The sequence below is a fragment of the Pelophylax lessonae genome (assembly GCF_965119305.1).
Source record: "Pelophylax lessonae genome assembly, chromosome: 9".
NCBI classification, from domain to species: domain Eukaryota; kingdom Metazoa; phylum Chordata; class Amphibia; order Anura; family Ranidae; genus Pelophylax; species Pelophylax lessonae.
Window position 1 is genome coordinate 214,957,455 of NC_138776.1, and position 20,782 is coordinate 214,978,236.

The following is a 20,782-nucleotide window of genomic DNA, read 5'->3' on the forward strand; positions in this document are numbered from 1 at the left end:
GAAAAGTGCTAAAGACTGCACACGAATTTTGTCGGCCAACAACAGCCGACTGCAGAAGTGATGTCATGTGATGGTTAACTTTCCTTGTCTTTTTTCTTCTCTGAGCATGCCCAGTCTTGCTAATCTGCTGTCTGTCGGCCGAAATCTGTACTGACTGGCGAACAATCGGCCGTTCTGGTGTTGGCCAACAAAAATTTTAATGCCTGCACACCCGATTCTGTTCGGCCGAAAAGTCGGTGTTGGTTGTCGGAAGCATCATACTAACAAGCCGACAATCGGCCGATCGTTCGGCGGCCGAATATTTACGGCCGACAATCGCTACGTGTGTACGGGGCTTTACTAAATCTGGAGAGTCCAAAATCTGGTGCAGCTGTACATGGTAGCCAATCAGCTTCTAAACTGGAAGCTGATTGATTTCTATACAGAGCTGCACCAAATTTTGCCCTTTCCAGTTTTAGTAAATCAGCCCCATTTTAAATTTGTGATACCTAACCTCATACCTAAGATCCTTTAGGCCCTGTTCACACCTGAGCGTATTTCAGCTCGTGAAACGCTCATCTCTAAAGTCTCAAAACGCCCAACAAGCAAAATCCTATTCATTTCAATGGCCCCTGTTCACATCTGAGAGTTTTGTCGCCTGAAGCAAAACGCCTGAAGCTCAAAAAAGTACATGAGCTTCTTTTTTGGCAAATTATAAGCATTTTTGTTAGATGTCAATGCCTGCCTCAAAACGCCTGCAAAAAATGCCTTAAAAACAACTGAAAAAAGCCTGAAAAAATGCATAAAAAAGCCCCCAAAAATACGCCTGAAAAAAGCCCCAAAAAACGCCTGAAAACGATATGCTCAGATGTAAATGGAGCCTAAAAAACTCCTGAAAAAACACCTGAAAACTATATGCTCAGATGTGAATGGAGCCTAAAAAACGCCTAAAAAAAGGCCTAATAAAAGCCCCAGAAAAACGCTTGAAAACTATACGCTCAGATGTGAATGGAGCCTAAGGCGTATCGTTTTCAGGCGTTTTTTTGGGCTTTTTTTTCAGGTGTTTTTTTGGGCTTTTTTTCCAGGTGTTTTTTTGGTCTTTTTTCAGGCGTTTTTTGCAGGTGTTTGGAGGCAGGCATTGACATCTAACAAGAATGCTTGTAATCTGCCAAAAAAGAAGCTCATGTACTTTTTTGAGCTTCAGGCATTTTGCTTCAGTTGACAAAATGCTCATATGTGAACTGGGGCCATTGAAATAAATGGGATTTTGCTTGTTGGTCATTTTGAGACTTCAGAGATGAGCGTTTTACGAGCTGAAATACGCTCAGGTGTGAACAGGGCCTTAAAGTCCTCTTTTAAAATTGTCAGTGCTGTGGATTTATTCATGTTTTGGATGTGGGCCCATGGTGGGATATTGTCCACTGACACAATTCCAGTAATAGGAGTATTAGGAGTCCTTCTTGCTGCTTATTTGATCCAAATCAGTGTTTCGAAAAGTACTGCAGCTAAACATAGCTATCATTTTCAGGAAGAAATAAATAATGGCAGACTATATACTTCTTGCATACATGGTGTAACTTTGTTGCACGACTGGATGAATTTCATTATTGGCCAAGCAAAGTAGAAAGGCAGAGTGAAAGTAAAAGCATAACATTGACAGATCTTTATCAGTTACAAAAAATGCAAAACATGTGTACTGCTTTTTTTTTTTTTCAAGCATTTTGGTAGTTCTGCATTTATGTTATGATATACAACATGGTTACAAAAACCAATCAGTGTATGGCCTAATAATAGTAAGGTCATGTTTAACATTACATTAGTAAGGTCAGGCTAGTCATAGTTGTATATGGCCTAATCCAGTGTTTCTCAAACTTTTTTTCACTCAAAGCACTCTTTAAAATGATGGACAGTCTCAAGGCACCCCATTATAAAATGAAAAAAAAAACAATTCCAATAGTTTTACATAATACGGCAGCATCGACACCCGTAGGGCACCCAACATTAGAGGTGATTTATTTTTCCAAAGCAAATACACTTTTGCACACTAGTACGGACTAGTGTTTCTCCTCTCCTTCAGTTTCTCCATCAGTCAGCTAATATGACCCCACTGTTGACGGAGTGGGGCAGGGGAGGGTCAGACAAGGATGCTGTGCAGGCAATCAACACCTTTCTTATCAACACTGATGACATCACTGGTTGTTAGGACGCCGGTGGCTTAAAGGTTGAAATGGTGCACAATAAAACCTGTGGCTTTGTATACCTAAAAGGCAGGCTTAAACCACCTACCTGTTGGCTTGTATACAATTTTGGGAAATGTTTAGGAATTTTGTCAAGGCGCCCTTGAAAAAACCTCAAAGAAAAAGAGAATTGGCACATGGGACTTTATATGAGGTGGGTACATGTGACTGGAAATAACAAGAAATAAGGATAATAATAATCTTTATTACAAAGAATGACATCAGAGTTGTGCGCATAAAGCGCTGAAATAACAAACTTCATTGAAAATCTTGAAATACATGTATAACATATAATACCATACAAATTGATATTCATGGGAGTACAAAGCATCTAAATCTCAAGGATAAAAAACATAATAAATAATTTTGACATAGCGTACATAGCGTATAAATATCATGCATCTATGCTGACGCGTTTCGCGAGTCAATGCTCGCTTCTTCAAGAGAAAATGCATTGGAAAAATGATAAATCTGAAAAAACTAAGAAAATATGATAATTGGGATATAACTCATACAGGTATTATGTAGAGAAGATTTTGTAAGTTATGGAGAACTCATTGGAGTGCCCATTACTCACATTTGAATAGGACTGGAATCAAAGAATGGATCTCCGTGCGGTGGCAATGGTGCAGGTCTGGCCTGGGAGCTGAAGGGTCCCAGCGGACGATAATACAGCGGAGTGGCCCATGAGAGGTGAGTGACCAATGTGTGGAGTAAAACCATAAGCCTTCCATGTCTGTCATAAAAATTGGAATTTATCGAATAGTAGGTATAAATGAATATATAGTATATGATACAATTTAGTACATAGTATATCATGTATATTGAGTAATAAATAGATAACCAAATACTATGCACAGTGCAGGAAGGACTAATATGATTGGTACAATAAAGTAGTAAAGAATATGGATTTATTACTCAAACTTTATTACTCAATATACATGATATACTATGTACTAAATTGTATCATATACTATATATTCATTTATACCTATTATTCGATAAATTCCAATTTTTATGACAGACATGGAAGGCTTATGGTTTTACTCCACACATTGGTCACTCACCTCTCATGGGCCACTCCGCTGTATTGTCGTCCGCTGGGACCCTTCAGCTCCCAGGCCAGACCTGCACCGTTGCCACCGCACGGAGATCCATTCTGTGATTCCAGTCCTATTCAAATGTGAGTAATGAGCACTCCAATGAGTTCCCCATAACTTACAAAATCTTCTCTACATAATACCTGTATGAGTTATATCCCAATTATCATATTTTTTTCGTTTTTTCAGATTTATCATTTTTCCAATGCATTTTCTCTTGAAGAAGCGAGCATTGATTCGCGAAACGCGTCAGCATAGATGCATGATATTTATACGCTATGTACGCTATGTCAAAATTATTTATTATGTTTTTATCCTTGAGATTTAGATGCTTTGTACTCCCATGAATATCAATATGTATGGTATTATATGTTATACATGTACTTCAAGATTTTCAATGAAGTTTGTTATTTCAGCGCTTTACGCGCACAACTCTGATGTCATTCTTTGTAATAAAGATTATTATTATCCTTATTTCTTGTTATTTCCAGTCACATGTACCCACCTCATATAAAGTCCCATGGGCCAATTCTCTTTTTCTTTGATTGTTTCGGGATGGAGGTGGTCTACAGATGTCTCCAGACCAATTCCCCTTTTTTTGAAAAAACCTCAAGGCATACCAGGGTGCCTGGGCATCCTGGTTAAAAAAAGGCTGACCTAATCCTTATGTAGTGGACTAAGTTGGTTTGATTTTGGTGAGTGATACATCTAGGCTTGAGCGTTTCTGGAAACTTTGAGGAAATATTTCAGCTAGTAGGGTACTTTGCACTTAAAGCGGAGTTCCACCCTAAAATTATACTTACCTCCATCTTCTTGCTCCGGGTCACCTGAAAAACAAATGGATAATCGCAATTTTTTTTTTTTTTTTTATTTACCTGGTTTAGAAGAAAATATACTTACTTTACTTCCTCTTCTTCCCCTCGGCGGCCACGGCGATTCATCACTTCCTGGCTTGTAATGATTCCTGGGAGCTGAACGTCATTGCTCCCAGGAATCAATGCGCCTGCACCGGCCCCGACGTCAGTTCCGGTGCAGGCGCCGTAATACCTTGCTAAACAGCTTCTGGGCATGCCCAGAAGCTGTGCAGGGATGACGCTGCGGCACCGGAAGTGACGGCGGGGCCAGTGCAGTGCATCGTGGGACCGAAGAAGATGGAAGAGGACACAGAAGAGGATCGCGCTGGCTTCAAGCTGCCCACACCTGAGATGGCAGCGCTGGACAATACTTTTTGAAAGTAAGTATTTCTTCTAAAAGGTAAGTGCAACCCGGGACAGATCAGAGGTTATCCATTGTGGAATGCACTAGTCCTGACTGTCCCGGGGGTATTTTTATTAAAAAAAGCTTTCCCAGGGTGGGACTCCGCTTTAAGCAGGTGCCAGTTGTTCAATATTGCATAGAGGAAATGGAAGTGGCCTGCCATTATTTATGTGATGGTAAAACCCAGCTACCAAGTAAAGGAGAATATTGTAATGAGTCTGTGACATACAAATGACGACAATGATAAATAATCGGATTCTCCAAATTCTCTATTTATAAATGATATAGGGCCTGGGATTAAAAATACTTTTTCAGTCTTTGCAGATGACTTCAAGCTACGCAGTGGAATAACTTCCTTAGAGGATCTCTCCGATTTACAAGCTGACCTCAATGCACTGTTTATTTGGGCAACTATTTGGCAAACTAAGTTTAATGTTGATAAATGTAAAGTTATGCACTTGGAGGCTAAGAATATGCATGCATCATACATACTAGGGGGAGTACAACTACAGGAATGGAGGTGGAGAAGGATCTGTGTGTTCTGGTGGATCATAAGCTTGATATTGGCATGCATTGCCAAGCTGTGATTTCCAAAGCCAGCAAAGAGAGTATGGACTCCAGAGAGAGAGAGAGAGAGAGAGAGAGAGAGATAATGTTGCCCCTGTGCAAATCAAAAGTAAGGCCTCATCTGGAATATGCAGTTTGATTTTGGGCACCAGTTCACCTAAAGGATATTGGGGAACTGGAGAAAGTGCAGAGAAGGGCAACCAAACTGATAAGAGGCATGGAGGAGCTCAGCTATGAGGAAAGATTAGAGGAACTGAATTTATTCTCTCTTGAGAAGGAGATTAAGGGGGGATATGGTCAACATATATAAATACATAAGGGGTCCGTATAGTAAACTTGGTGTTAAGTTATTCACTTTAAGGTCATCACAGAAGATGAGGGGACACTCTTGTCTAGAGGAAAAGAGATTTAATTTTCAAATACAGAAAGGCTTCTTCACAGTAAGAGTTGTGAAAATGTGGAATAGACTCCTTTAAGAGCTGGTTCTGGCCAGCTCAGTAGATTGTTTTAAAAAAATACCTAAATACACATAATAAAGCTGGATACTAATATTTATAGGTAAAGTTGATCCAGGGAATATCTGGTTGCCTCTTGAGGTATCAGGAAGGAATGTTTTCCCCTGCTGGAGCAAATTGGATCAAGCTTTATTGTTTTGTTTTTTTTTTGTTTGTTTTTTGCCTTCCTCTGGATCAACTGTGGGTATAAGTTTGTGTATATAGGATTGTATAATTTTTTCCCTTTTATTGGTTGAACTGGAAGTACTTGTGTCTTTTTTCAGCCAGACTAATGCCTCGTACACACGTACCGATCGTCGGCCGAACGATCGGCCGTCTTTTGTCCAGGGCTGTCTTGTCTGTTGAAAACTGCAAAAGACTGCACACGAATTTTGTCGGCCAACAACAGCCGACTGCAGAAGTGATGTCATGTGATGGTTAACTTTCCGTGTGTTTTTTCTTTTCTGAGCATGCCCAGTCTTGCACATCTGCTGATTGTCGGCCGAATTCTGTACTGACTGGCGAACAATCGGCCGTTCTGGTGTTGGCCAACAAAAATTTTAATGTCTACACGACAGATTATTTTCGGCCGAAAATGTGCTGTCGGCTGTCGGAAGCATCATACTAACAAGCCTACAATCGGCGGATCGGTCGTCGGCCGTCGTCGGCCGACAATCGGTACGTGTGTACGGTGCTTAACTGTAACTATGTAACCCTGTCAGAAGAGATTTATGATTTAATCCCAAAATTCAGAACATGATATAAGAAAATGGAATAACGAGATAACAAAGAAATTAAAAAGTAGGAAATGGAAATGGATGGCAATCAGGGCACCATACATGAAAATGTGCAAGAAGTAAGGGAAATGCTAGCAGTATATAATGTACAGTGAGTGAACATGTCAGATGTAGTCTGCATCCAAATAAGCATCAATCAGTCAAGAAGCTGCTTGATGGTGTACTGGGTGACTTATTTTGTATATTAGCAATGCGTGTGGAATTTAAAGAGATATAAAAACACCTGTTAATGTAGTAATATATTTATCGAACAATTAAGAATTATATTTTATAATACAGATGACTTACACAAATCTGCCCTAATACTGGGCTCCTGTAATCCTATGGGAGAAGGAGGCTCAGCTCCTTCAGTGTAAAATATAAAAGATGTGGTAAGGCTTGACCAGTTTTCTTAATCAAGCTGTGCTTCTGCTGTTCTGGAGGTCAATTATTTTGCTGTGGATCACAAAACTGGCTGCACAGATATAAAAATTTTTCAGAAAATAAAACAGGTCTTGTGTGTTTAATTCAGCCGCATATTTAGCTACTTTTGTGGATTTCATATTGTCAACCACTTACTCGCAACTGTGTTCGAAAAACACCTTGCTTATTTTCTTCCCATTTAGAACAGGTGGCAGCAGTTGCTGGAGGTGTAATAGGAGGACTTCTTCTGTTGTTTCTGATTGGCTTTGGAGTCTATGTCCTATTGAAGAAAAAGTGCATTGGCCCTTCTTATGAAGAACTGTTAAATGCATCAACTCCAACCCAAATAGAGAACACCGGTGTGGAACAGAGACTGTCACCATCATTGGGTTATTCCAAGGACCCAGGGTAAGATTTAACATTTTAACTCTACTGCATATGTAAGGGATGCCATTGAATTTGATTTCAAAGGAATAATTTGCAATATCTATCTGTCTGTCTGTCCTATCCTCACTCACTGTGAGTGCATTTACTGTATATAGATTGTGCAAAAGTTTTAGGCAGGTGTGAAAAAATGCTATCAGAAATAGAAGAGAAATCAAAATCAAATCAATATTTGGTGTGACCACCCTTTGTCTTCAAAACCCCATCAATTCTTCTTGGTGACCATACATATAGGACTAATCTTTATTGTACACAGCGCTACACCACAATGAAACAGTGTTCTTAAATAAATAAATGTCAAAAATATGTTCATAAATGTTAAAAGTCTCTATCCCACTTTATTTGAAACCTGTAAAGCAATATGTAACTGAAACACAGTGTCCATTTGATTAGGTGCACAGTCCACTTTTCTTGTTAACGCTTTATGTGCAGACAACAAAGAAACTTCTTGAAATGTCTTATTCACCACTGTGAACAAAATCCAATCTGGTGCAGCCCACCACCTACTTATGGTCTCACACTTACCAGCTCTAAATGCCCAAGATGAAATCAATTAGGCATAGGTGTGCGCAGCATATTGCATTAGGGTGTGCACCCCAAATTTATTAAAACATTGATGATGTTAGTAGGGCAGTAGACTTGTCAGTAGGGCAGAGGTCGGTGTCACTCGTTTTTTATTTTTATTATTTGATTTTTTTATTATTTTTTACTATTATTTTTTTTTTTTAGTAGCCCCCTTGGAAGACTTTTGGTGAAATATCAGCAGGGGGCATCTGCACCATACGGGGTGATTAGGGTGTGCCCAGGCACACCTGGCACACCCCCTGTGCACACCTATGCAATTAGGATAAAACAGCACATAAATACACCAAAAATAGAGGCATAGATGGATGAATGAATGGATCACTTTGCTTCTTGATGTTTCCCAATGCTTAGAGATCAATAAATATGCACAGATGTTCCCAAAAGATGATATATAAAGTACATAGCGTGATCCCAACACCCGCCATACACACAGCTCAAACCCTACTAGCCTGTCTACATAAGGCAGCCACTTTCACACAGCTTGTGAAGAAACTCAGCAGCAGGTAGGTTGTTCCACACATCTTGGATAACTAACCACAGATCTTCTGTGGATGTAGGCTGCCTCTAACCTTTTTTTCTCTTCATGTAATCCTAAACAGACGATGATGTTGATATCAGGGCTCTGTAGAGGCCAAACCACAACTTCCAGGACTCCTTGTTATTCTGTACGCTGAAGATAGTTCTTGATTACCTTGGCTGTATGTTTGGGGTCATTGTGCTGTTGCAGAATGTGGGGCCAATCACAGGCCCCCCTGATGGTATAACATGATAGATATGTTTCTGCCCATATTTTTCAGCATTAGGGAAACCGATTGACTAAATCTCCAACTCTATTTGCATAAATGAAATCCCAAACTTGCAAGGAACCTCCACCATGCTTCACTGTTGCCTGTAGACACTCATTATTGTACCACTCTCAAGCGCTTTGTGAACAAACTGCTTCCTGCTACAGCCAAATATTTCCAATTTTGACTTATCAGTCAAAGAGCACTTGATACCATTTTTCTGCACCTCAGTTCCTTTGTTTTTGTGCATAGTTGAGTCACTTATCCATGTTTCCACATTGGCGGTATGGCCTTTTGGCCACAATTCTTCCATAAAGACAACTTCTGGTCAAACTTCTCCAAACAGTAAATGGGTGTACCTGGGTCCCAATGGTTTCTGCCATCTCTGTGCTTATGGCACTGTTGGACATCTTCCAATGTCCAAAGAAGTAAACACGGTGTGTCTTTCATCTGCTGCATTAAGTTTCCTTGGCCGACCACCGCCTCTATGGTCCTCAACATTGCCTGTTTCTTTGTGCTTTTTCAAAAGACCTTGAACAGCACATCTTAAAACCCCAGTCTGCTTTGAAATCTTTGCCTGGGAGAGACCTTCTTGTAACTACCTTGTGTCTTGTTTCTGTGTTCAGTCTTGCCATGGTGTATGACCTTTGATATAAAACTGTCTTCCACAACCTCACCTTAGTAGCAGAGTTTGGCTGTTCCTCACCCAGTTTTAGAACTCCTACACAGTTGTTCCTGTTTTTTCAGGTAATGACTTTGTTTCAACCTACATATGAAATTGATGATCACTGGCACCTACTTGGCATAAGTGGTTAATCATACACCTAATCCTAAAAAATCTCTGACTTTCTGCAAGTGTACAAAGTGTGCAAGTGTAAAAATGGATGCTGGCTTGACGCCAAAGGGTAGTCACACCAAATATTGACTTGATTTTGATTTTTCTTCTGTTTACTCACTTTACATTTTGTAAATTGATAAAAATAAACAATTAAAACCTATATTTCTGAAAGCATTCTTACTTTACAGTATTTCTTCATGGCTGCCAAAAACATTTCCATGTATTTTGTACGTGTGTATGTACATATATATATATATATATACATATATATATATATATATATATATATATATAATGTATATAGTCATTTGGTCATTGGTGGTTTAGCTGAGTGCAGAGTTGAGACAGAACTCAAATTTTAAAACCTTTATCTACAGTGCCTTGCAAAAGTATTCTGCCCCCTTGAACTTTTGCCACATTTCAGGCTTCAAACATAAAGATATAAAACTGTAATTTTTTTGTGAAGAATCAACAACAAGTGGGACACAATCATGAAGTGGAACAAAATTTATTGGATATTTCAAACTTTTTTTAACAAATAAAAAAACGTAAAAATTGGGCGTGCAAAATTATTCAGCCCCCTTAAATTAATACTTTGTAGTGCCACCTTTTGCTGCGATTACAGCTGTAAGTCGCTTGGGGTATGTATCTATCAGTTTTGCACATTGAGAGACTGAAATTTTTGCCCATTCCTCCTTGCAAAATGGCTCGAGCTCAGTGAGGTTGGATGGAGAGCGTTTGTGAACAGCAGATTCTCGATCGGATTCAGGTCTGGACTTTGACTTGGCCATTCTAACACCTGGATATGTTTATTTGTGAACCATTCCATTGTAGATTTTGCTTTATGTTTTGGATCATTGTCTTGTTGGAAGACAAATCACCGTCCCAGTCTCAGGTCTTTTGCAGACTCCATCAGGTTTTCTTCCAGAATGGTCCTGTATTTGGCTCCATCCATCTTCCCATCAATTTTAACCATCTTCCCTGTCCCTGCTGAAGAAAAGCAGGCCCAAACCATGATGCTGCCACCACCATGTTTGACAGTGGGGATGGTGTGTTCAGGGTGATGAGCTGTGTTGCTTTAACACCAAACATAACGTTTTGCATTGTTGCCAAAAAGTTTGATTTTGGTTTCATCTGACCAGAGCACCTTCTTTCACATGTATGGTGTGTCTCCCAGGTGGCTTGTGGCAAACTTTAAACGACACTTTTTATGGATATCTTTAAGAAATGGCTTTCTTCTTGCCACTCTTCCATAAAGGCCAGATTTGTGCAGCATACGACTGATTGTTGTCCTATGGACAGAGTCTCCCACCTCAGCTGTAGATCTCTGCAATTCATCCAGAGTGATCATTGGCTTCTTGGCTGCATCTCTGATCAGTCTTCTCCTTGTATGAGCTGAAAGTTTAGAGGGACGGCCAGGTCTTCGTAGATTTGCAGTGGTCTGATACTCCTTCCATTTCAATATTATCGCTTGCACAGTGCTCCTTGGGATGTTTAAAGCTTGGGAAATATTTTTGTATCCAAATCCGGCTTTAAACTTCTCCACAACAGTATCTCGGACCTGCCTGGTGTGTTCCTTGTTCTTCATGATGCTCTCTGCGCTTTAAACAGACCTCTGAGACTATCACAGGTGCATTGGTATGGAGACTTGATTGCACACAGGTGGATTACATTATACTCATTTGCTATGATATATATATTTATGGCTATATTGATGAGACTGTGATTCACTGTACCATTATGATGTATACAATATGTGATACAGTACCATGTATTTTATGCACCTCCAATTTACTGTAATAAAAGTTACTCTTTTATTTTTATTTTTATTTTTCATTTATCTCATTTGGTTTCAGCTTCTACTTTAGGCCATAGGTACACACCTCATATAAAGTCCCACGGGCCATTTTCCCTTTTTTCCTTTGCATATATCGGGATTGAGGTGTGTTACTGATGTTACCAGACCATATACCCCTCTTTGTCTATTGAATTCGGGTGGAAGACAGCCACTTGTGCCCTTCTATGGTCTGTTTCCATTGCGGCTGTTATTTTATACCAATCAATTTATAGTATATTAACCTATATTACTACAATTCATTTAATTTATTTCTTGCATTTATTAATTTCATTATACATTTTCTCTGTTTTCCCTTTTATTTTTCATTTTTTTATTTCCATTTTATTTTTATTTATATTTTCTATTTTATTATTTATCAAATTTTCTATATTTTTTATTTATTTTTTATTTTTAATCTAAATTTTACATATTTTTCAATATTTGCCTAGTGTGATATTCTCACACTGGACACTTTACTCTCTCTGGTTTTCGTTTTGGGCTGCTGTGTGGCGGGGGTGGTTGATGTCTGTCCCGTGAGCTGCGATGTATGAAGAGGGAGGTTTTTCCTCCCTTGCTGACCCCGCCCTTCGTTCACGTCGGGCAGGGCCACCTATACATCGGCGCCATGCCGCACCTCCAGCGTGGGGTTCCGACGCCTCCCCCGGCGTCACCACGCCGCTGCGTGCTAGTACATCTGCGGACGGCAGGGGTGAGGTCGCGGTCTGCGTCCCTCTCCCCCCTTTTTTGGTCACGGTCGGTGGATGCCCCTGTTAGACCTCTTGTTCCGCCCGCAGCATGACGCTAGGGTCCTATGGTGTCGGCCTGCCTGAGACACCCATGGATAGATCGCTTTTTGGGACACCCCTTTCTCCCTTTTCACGTCCTCACATTTCTTTCCTGCTATCAGCCATTCACAACACGGCAAGCACTATCTACACCACAACCGCTTGTATACTGTCTTTCACTCATTAGAGGTGTTCATTCATTTTTCACTTATTCCCCCTCACTCATTTCCTATCTCTACCATTTGTTTATTAGCACTCCCTAGCAATCTGTACATTCACTCTATTACTTTCATCTTATTTCCATTACATTATCATCACATTATTTATGGACTATTTTATTTTATTGACCACCTTTGTTACTTTTATTTTTCATTTACATCACACTATCTAATTTACAGTTCTATGACAGAGTTGGAAGCACACCACACTCTCTATAGCACACTCACCAACATACCCCCTCCATTCGTTGACTAACACATGTCTGACACCCATTCTTATGTATCTTATATTAACCTTTTTGCTACATTAATTCTCCTATCTTTGATCCTTACTACTACCTTTAACATTGACTATTCCAATATTGAACATATTCTTTATCACTTATACATGTGACAATTATATCTAGTATTATACACTATATACGATATTATCTATTTACAGTCGATGACAGAATTGGAAGATATAGTCTCCTCCCACTACATTCATCCGTCTCCTATCTACCATGGGCTCCCATGTTGGCCTGGCCTAGTTGGACCCTTCAGCTCCCAGGTCAGGCGTTCCCCGCCTCCGCCCCAGTTAGCCCTTTGTGACTCCAGATACATTGGTCTGTAAGTATTTGGCACTCTTTCTTGAGTCCCTCATATTTACAGAATATTTTTTACATATATATATTATATATTTTTTACTTCATTGTTTTTTGTTTGCCGTTTCTCCAATATAAGCATGTCTCTTTCTTTTTTGACATATTTCTTATGCATTTACTCTGAAGAAGCGAGTGTATCTCGCGAAACGCGTCAGTTCAAGATGCATTATACTCATTTACTATCATATATATTTATGGCTATATTGATGAGACTGTGATTCACTGTACCATTACGATGTATACAATATGTGATACACTACCATGTATTTTATGCACCTCCAATTTACTGTAATAAAAGTTACTCTTTTTTATTTTTATTTTTCATTTATCTCATTTGGTTGCAGCTTCTACTTTCAGGCATAGGTACACACCTCATATAAAGTCCCACGGGCCATTTCCCCTTTTTTCCTATTTATCATCATTAGTCATTTAGGTTGACATTGGATCATTCAGAGATCCTCGCTGAACTTCTGGAGAGAGTTTGCTGCACTGAAAGTAAAGGGGCTGAAGATTTTGCACGCCCAATTTTTCAGTTTTTTATTTGTTAACAAAGTTTGAAATATCCAATAAATTTCGTTCCACTTCATGATTGTGTCCCACTTGTTGTTGATTCTTCACAAAAAATTACAGTTTTATATCTTTATGTTTGAAGCCTGAAATGTGTTAAAAGGTCGCAAAGTTCAAGGGGGCCGAATACTTTCGCAAGGCACTGTATATATACTGTGTGACGGTACTCACCGTCACTGGAAGTGAAAAACAGATACTTAATGGTTTGGATGGCTTCAAGTGGGACAATAATATTTGTCAGTAATATCTTCATATAGAAATATGAAGATTTAATCCCACTTTACACTGGGAGACTTAGACTGTTGTAGACCATTGCCATGAAGTCTGTGACTCCTAAATAATGTGTATATTCCATGTCCCTCAATGTCAGACAGGTTTTTTTTCGTATTGTTTGTGTATTGAGATAATGTGTATTCTATGTACTAGAGTGTAGGAGACGGACAGACTGATACCGGGGTCTATTCCTATTGTCTATCTATTAAGCTGGAATGTGGATTGTGCCTGTTCCATTGTTAAATGTTAATGACCTCGCATTGTTCTGTCCAGATGGCTAGGTAATTCGTTTAGGTTAATTCTGTTCCTGTATAAGATTTCATCTGCCTATGATAATTAGAAAGAGGGGAGGGATTGTGTACACTGTATGGGAGTGTAAAACTCTGTTTTTATTGGATTGTGAATTTCATGACCTGTTCCCCACCTGGGCGGTAACCTTGTGGGGGAAAACTGTATAAAAGAGCAGCTGTACCATTAAACCTGGAGTTCTTTTCCCCCTCAATATAGAGTCTTGTCTCTTATTGGGGGAATCTGCTACGAGGGATTGCTATGCTCTTCATACTCCCTTGAATAATCAATAAGCTCTTGTAAGAGCTTGTTCCTGCTTCACTCTCTGGGGAAAGAGAGGTTCACCCACTGGAACCTGGAGCCTTGTCATAGGTCCAGGGTGGGTAGGCGAGACCCCAACCAAGTTGTGGCGGTTCATGGGGTCTGAGGTGGTTATGGCGTCTGGTGGAGTGCTTGGAGCCCTTCGGAAACACTAGGATCATCCGTCAACTGAGGTACCCAGTCGGGGTGTCGGTTGATCCGTTACATACTGTGTATCAATGTTGTAACATTTTTGATAACCACATTTTCAAGCAGCACTCGCTTTATATTTACAAGGTCTCCCGTCTTCTTGAGTTTTGACTGACCCAGCTATCTCAGGGCATTCCTGATTACTTTTGCTTGTTAGGCCTTGTCTGATACATTAGATTTAGGAGTGCAGCAATGTAGGTTTACGTCGCTGGACTCAGGGGAGCCCCAGTGCCGCAGTAGGATTACTGTCGGCAGTCGGCAAGTGGTTAAAACCTGACAGAGATCCTGACCCTTCCCCACTCTATCCAAAACTTTGAAAAATGTTTTGGCTGGACCTTGTAAAGCTGAACTCCATTTAGTGTATATGGCCAAATTTATCTGTCAAAAGATCAGCTGCTTTTGTGATTCATAGGTCTCTGACAGGCAGCACAGCCAGGATTATAACACCACTTTCTCTGATAGAATTAGGGAATGCAATGGTGTCATCTCCCCACCCTAGTGAAGTAATGAACTCTGCTCTCTCCTTCTGCCAGCATGTCCCCTCCCTACAGAGGGAACATTCAGCAGAGCCTGATTTGCTCTAAGAGCCATACATTAGAGCATACAACTGTACAAAGTAAACACTGACTGTTGTTCAGGTTCCCAAGAGCTTCAGTTGCATCGAAATGGGCTAAAATACTCGGCATCTGTGGGCCATTAGTGAACTAATACAACACTCTGGATTTGGCAGGAGGGTCAGTCATGGTGCACCAGACGTACAGGTCCCCACTCCTCCTGTCCACCCATTCTACCCTTCCCCTAACTCTCAGAATCTCTTTTCTCCCCCAATCTTTTTACACTACACAACATCCCCATGGACTGCTAAAAGACAACAAATCTATATCCCCCTCACACAATGGCCACTTTTCAGCTTCCCCAACCCAAGGAAGATGAGTTATCCACTGCTGTTTTCACCCCCTTGTAATGATGTTTATCTTTTGTTTCCCTCATTGTGTGTAAGAGTAAATACTTAATTACTAATATTGCGCTATGACTGTTGACTTTCTTTAACTGTCGACACTGTAATGACTGGCGGAATGTGAAATATATAACGGTTTATCTTTGTATACAGTTAAAAAAAAAAAGGAAACAAAAAAGATTTAACTTCGCGTTACATCAATTAAAGGTAGCACAAAATTACAATAAAATGAGATTAACTCCACATGTCCTACAATCTATGCCAACTAGTCTGGTTTTCACATTTGATTAGCCATTCAGTTTTTGTTAATTTAGACTGCTGAAGAAGAACATACTGTCAAGGCTGTTAGAATTATTTAGAATATCAATAGGCAAAGTCATGCAATTGCATTGTATAAGTGTTTCTATAAGAAGGTATATTTATTTATTGTTTCATTGTACTGTGCCCTAGTTCCTCTAAAACAATTATTAACCATTCAAAAGGAAAGTGATAATAAATAGTAGTATACATAAAGCAGATAAAATAGTACAAATGTAATAGAAACATATATGTGATGACAAACAAATTGTGTATGATCCCTAAATTTCCTCCACCTTGTAATAATACAGGAAAAAAATTTTCAACAACAAGTGCCCTCCACTGCAGTCATGAAATGAACTTACCGAAGTGCTTGCCTAACAAATAAAATTAGGCAAACACAGCTTAGGACACAGCTTTCTCCTCCAGCAATTAGTCTCCCAGACATACGTAGATGTGGATAGCACTTCCCTAGTGTAATAATGCCACCTATATTTTATTGAATTCAACCAAGACAAATTTGCAGGAAAAAATTTGTTACAGCTCCCATCACTACATGCATTTCATCTGTGCTGGCTTTTTCAAGGGGGATACCCAACACTGGAAACACTGCCTAGAAATACTCTCAGCCTATCCCTGATGGATGGATCCCTGGAGCTGTAAACTCACACAAGCCAGCTGCAAAGCACAGACCTCACACAGGAAAATTTAAAAAAACTGTATCACTTAATAGTAAACAAACTAAAACTTAAAAACTAAAAACTAGCCAAATAATATCAATTGTATGCAAGCTCATTAACTCATCAAATGCCCATCCACTGAAAACCATTGTAGCATAATGAACAGACATATATACATAATATATAAAATGCATGATGTATATTTACTCTATAAAAAATACAAAAAAGGTCTAACACATATTGCTCCCCAAATAAAATATTGTAACAATGTAAATTAAAATATGAAAACAAATTAATTCATTATACATGTTCACACATATAATATAAAAATGTATAAAAAAACACATAATAAAATACATGTATAAATAAAAAAAACCCATAAAAAGACCAATGACGAACAATATTAAACACAATCTAAACCTAAGGGCCCTCAGAAAATATATATAAATTAAGCATTGCTAATAAAACAATTGATGTCCAATTAGATATTGAGACATTTGGGCTTCAGAGTTTGAAGATAATTAATCCATTTAGTTTATTTTTGAAAGAGGAATTTCACCCTATTTATGCCCCTCCAATAGACCTTAGGTACCTCCAGAAATAATTTTATTCAATCTTGTTTCTTCATAGTCCTTTTCAGTCAAGGTACTCACCTTTTCACGGTGAGTACAAAAAATCCTATTTTCTCTTTTGTTCATAAAGAACACAGCCTGGTCCTTGATTCTAGACTTCAGGGACATCCCAAAGCAGTGACCATCGTGAGATGGAAGAACCAGAAATAGCATAAAGCTCCCAGAATAAAAAAAGAAAAAAAAAACAGCTTAAACAGAGTTCCACCCAAAAGTGGAGCTTCCGCTTTAAGGACTCCTGACCCCCTGACATGCCACATTTGGCATGCCATTTTTTTTTGGGGGGGGGGGGCGGTACCTAGATTTGACAGGTACCTGCTCCCACTTCTGCTTGGGCCACCTAGGTGGCTTTAGCAGATGTTCTCCTCTCCCTCTCCCTTCCTGCAATCTTCTGGGACACGTCACAGGTCCCAGAAGATTGCCAGACCATTCACACCGCCCAGCCTGACTTGCGCATGCGCAGTGTGCACCATGCTGTGAAGCTGTAAGCTGTCACAGCCAGATGCCCACACTAGCAATGCCGGCACTGGGGAGAGCCGAGGGAGAGAATCAAGGATCGCTGGATCGTGGGACAGGTGAGTGTGTGTTTATTGGAAGCAGCAGCTACACTTTTTGTAGCCACTGACTTTTAATAAACAGAAAAATGTCTGGAACTTTGCTTTAGCTGCTGCTTGCAAAACCTTGCAGACAAAACATGCATTCGAAGATGAAGCAACATCAGCCTTGTAAAACTTGGTGATTTTGTAGATGACCCGATAAACCCCAGACATTACTGCCCTAGTAGAATGGACTGTAAGAGGGAAAGAAGGAGCCTGATGTTTTATGGCATAATCCTGAACAATACCCTACCTAATCAATCTCAAGATAGTAGGCAAAGAAGCCCCCAACCCCTTGCATGGACCTTCCGTGACGTCAAAGAAAGAAACTGTTGTATGAAATGAGGCCATATCAGAAAGGTAAACTGGCCTAAGCAACATCCAAAGCATGAAGTGCAATATCCTTGGGATGAATTAGTTGTGGGCAAAGAGAAGACAGGGCAATGTTAAGGTAAAATGTGGACACCACTTTTGGTAGAAAAAAAAGTAGAGGCTGAAGATCCACCTTATCCTTATGTTAAATCAAAAAGGGGAGCTTACTGAACAAGGACATCAACTCCAAAACCTTACAAGCAAAGGTAATGCTTACCAAAAGGACCACTTTCTGGTAAAGAGTCAGGAAGGGAATTTTCCAAAAGTTCTCAAGGGGGAGTTTATGCAGACGGTCAGGTTCCACAACAACATTGGAAGTCTGGCAGGCGGAGTAACATGCATAACACCTTGGGTGAAGAAGATACATTCCAATGAGTGTATAACCAGAGGTCCTTTAAAGTAGACCACCTTGGCCAAAACCTGGCTTACCTTGGTTTAGACCAGGGATGTCCTACCTTTTGTCCTTCCTGGGCCACATTGGAAGAAGAGGAATTGTCTTGGGGCACACATAAAATGCACTAAGAATAGGTATGGCTGATGGGTAGAAAAAGTCAGGCAGATTGCAAGCTAACAATCACTGATATAGTGTAATATTTGTAATATTCTTTATTATGAAAGTATAAGAGGGCACCATAAAACTAGTGCGATATTTGACACTGTTTTTGACAAACTAACGCATCAATATCTGGTTCAATGGATGTATGGAAGTAGTAGCAATGCTCAATGAATCCTCAAGGTGCTCATAAAATATTTTGGTTCTAATTTTGCCCATCGCCATGCTTCATCCTTGAAAATAGTTGCTCACAAATATATATGCTGCTTAAAACTGATGACATGGATAGGGCGTGGTTGTGAAAAGTGGGATATTTTTCTTTGGGAAGATAAAACTTATAAAAGTCCGGTAAAGAGAAGCTGTCAAAGTTTTCATTGGCTGCATGTGTTCACTAAGTTGCTAATACACGTTTACAAAAAAATCCTTAAAAAATCAACAATTTAAAGGAAGATTACGATTTTGTGTTGGGCCACATTCATCGCAATCATATCCCGTGGGCCGCAGGTTAGACACTCCTGGTCTAGACATCCCTGGTCTAGACCTTGATGACTAGAGAGGTAGTCTGCCTGTTAGTTTTCCACATCCAGAATGTAACGCATGAAAAGGGCTGGAACATGAAGCTCCACCCAGCAGGACTCTTTGTTCAGCCCCGGCAATTGAGATATGCCACTGCTGTGGCATTGTCTAGCTGGACCTTCAGTGGATTATCCAAAAAGAGTTCAATCCAATGTGAAAGACAGATCCTTATTGCTGATAGTTCCTGGACATTGATAGGCAACTGAGATCCCTTTCACAGGCCCTGGCAGTCGACCCATCACCCCTCTCTATCCCATAAAGGGGCAGAAAGAACTTGCCAGTCAGCAGCAATGGAGAAAGAGGTCACCAAAAAAGAGTGGACCTGACTAGACAACTCACACGAACCTGTTTGTGCAGGAATAAGGGTGATATGTCCCATTGGTTAGAATTTCCCACTGCAGAACTAGGGTGTGGCATTACACATACAGAACTGCCTATGGAACCATAGAGACTATGACATGGATAACTTGCATACATTCTGTAGAGATGCCCACCGGTAAGAGAACAGCAGATAAACATGAACCCTGAGTCTCTGTAGTTTTTGCAGCAGAAGGAACACCCTAGCCTTACCCATGTCCAGAATCATGCCCAGAGTTGAAGCACAGTTCAAGATTCAGCCAAACTCCTTTATGGTGCAAAAAGTAATCTCTAAATTGTCCTCCAGGGAAGACAGGACAGATACATAGAATGTGCAAGGGTTTCTGGCTTTCTTTTGGTGTTGTCCTCAAAGGAAGGAGACTCCTTCCTGTGAATTCATTGGGAGGGGAAAAGATACCAGATTACTGTAGCATGTATAAGCCTCAAGGGCAAGACTCAACAAGCACAGAACAACTGCCACAGATTGAAGGATTGACCCCTCGGCAGGACTCACAGCACAAGAGATTCAGGCAATCACACAGGGCAAGAAATAGGAAGGATTCCCTTCCAAGTGCAAGCTATTACACAGGGCACTGTTCTCGACCACTGCATCAGTTGCAGAACACAAGCCAGTCATGGAAGCCAATTGGAGTCCCTTCCTACTGTGCCTGCAGAGCATTGAGTGATGTTATTGGCCTGGCACTCTGCTATCCTTCTGCTGCCCAACTGGTGCCCAGTGGCTAGTGGGATGCCACCCCCCTCCTGCCAGAACAATTGGGTTGGCACTGTTAGGGGGGCAGTTGGCAGACCATTTTCAGTCATGAGCATTCGACAGAAGCCGGCCGAATATTGGACGGTTTCTATTGAACCAGCCAATGCCAGCTGACATTCGGCCCATATATACTAGGCTTTAGTCACTTATAATTAATTGTGGACTACTGACAGATGATTTTTTTTAAGGACCATTGTTTGGATATAGATCACAAAAAGTAGTTATATTTAAAAGAAAGTCAAGAGGAGCTCCATACTCCTTCAGAAAAAATAAAAGTAAGCAGCAACAATTCCTGTAGCTGCTGACTTTTTATATAAGGACAATTACCTGTCCATGAATTCAGTGGTCTCTTCACCCCAGCCGATATTTCAATCAGCTGCCTTAC

General features: G+C 40.1%; 1 protein-coding gene across 3 annotated transcripts in view; it reads left to right on the forward strand.

The window, feature by feature from the left end:
- SYT15 (synaptotagmin 15) overlaps positions 1 to 20,782 on the forward strand; it is a 142,134-nt gene that overhangs the window by 36,395 nt on the left and 84,957 nt on the right. Inside the window, exon 2 of one of the 3 annotated variants that reach the window (XM_082268501.1) lies at positions 7,037 to 7,241. The exons of 1 other annotated variant lie outside the window; for it this stretch is intronic. In XM_082268501.1, coding sequence (XP_082124627.1) covers positions 7,037 to 7,241 — 205 coding nt within the window. The remainder of the gene's footprint in view (positions 1 to 7,036; positions 7,242 to 20,782) is intronic. One more of the 3 variants, XM_082268502.1, reaches the window with a different exon arrangement.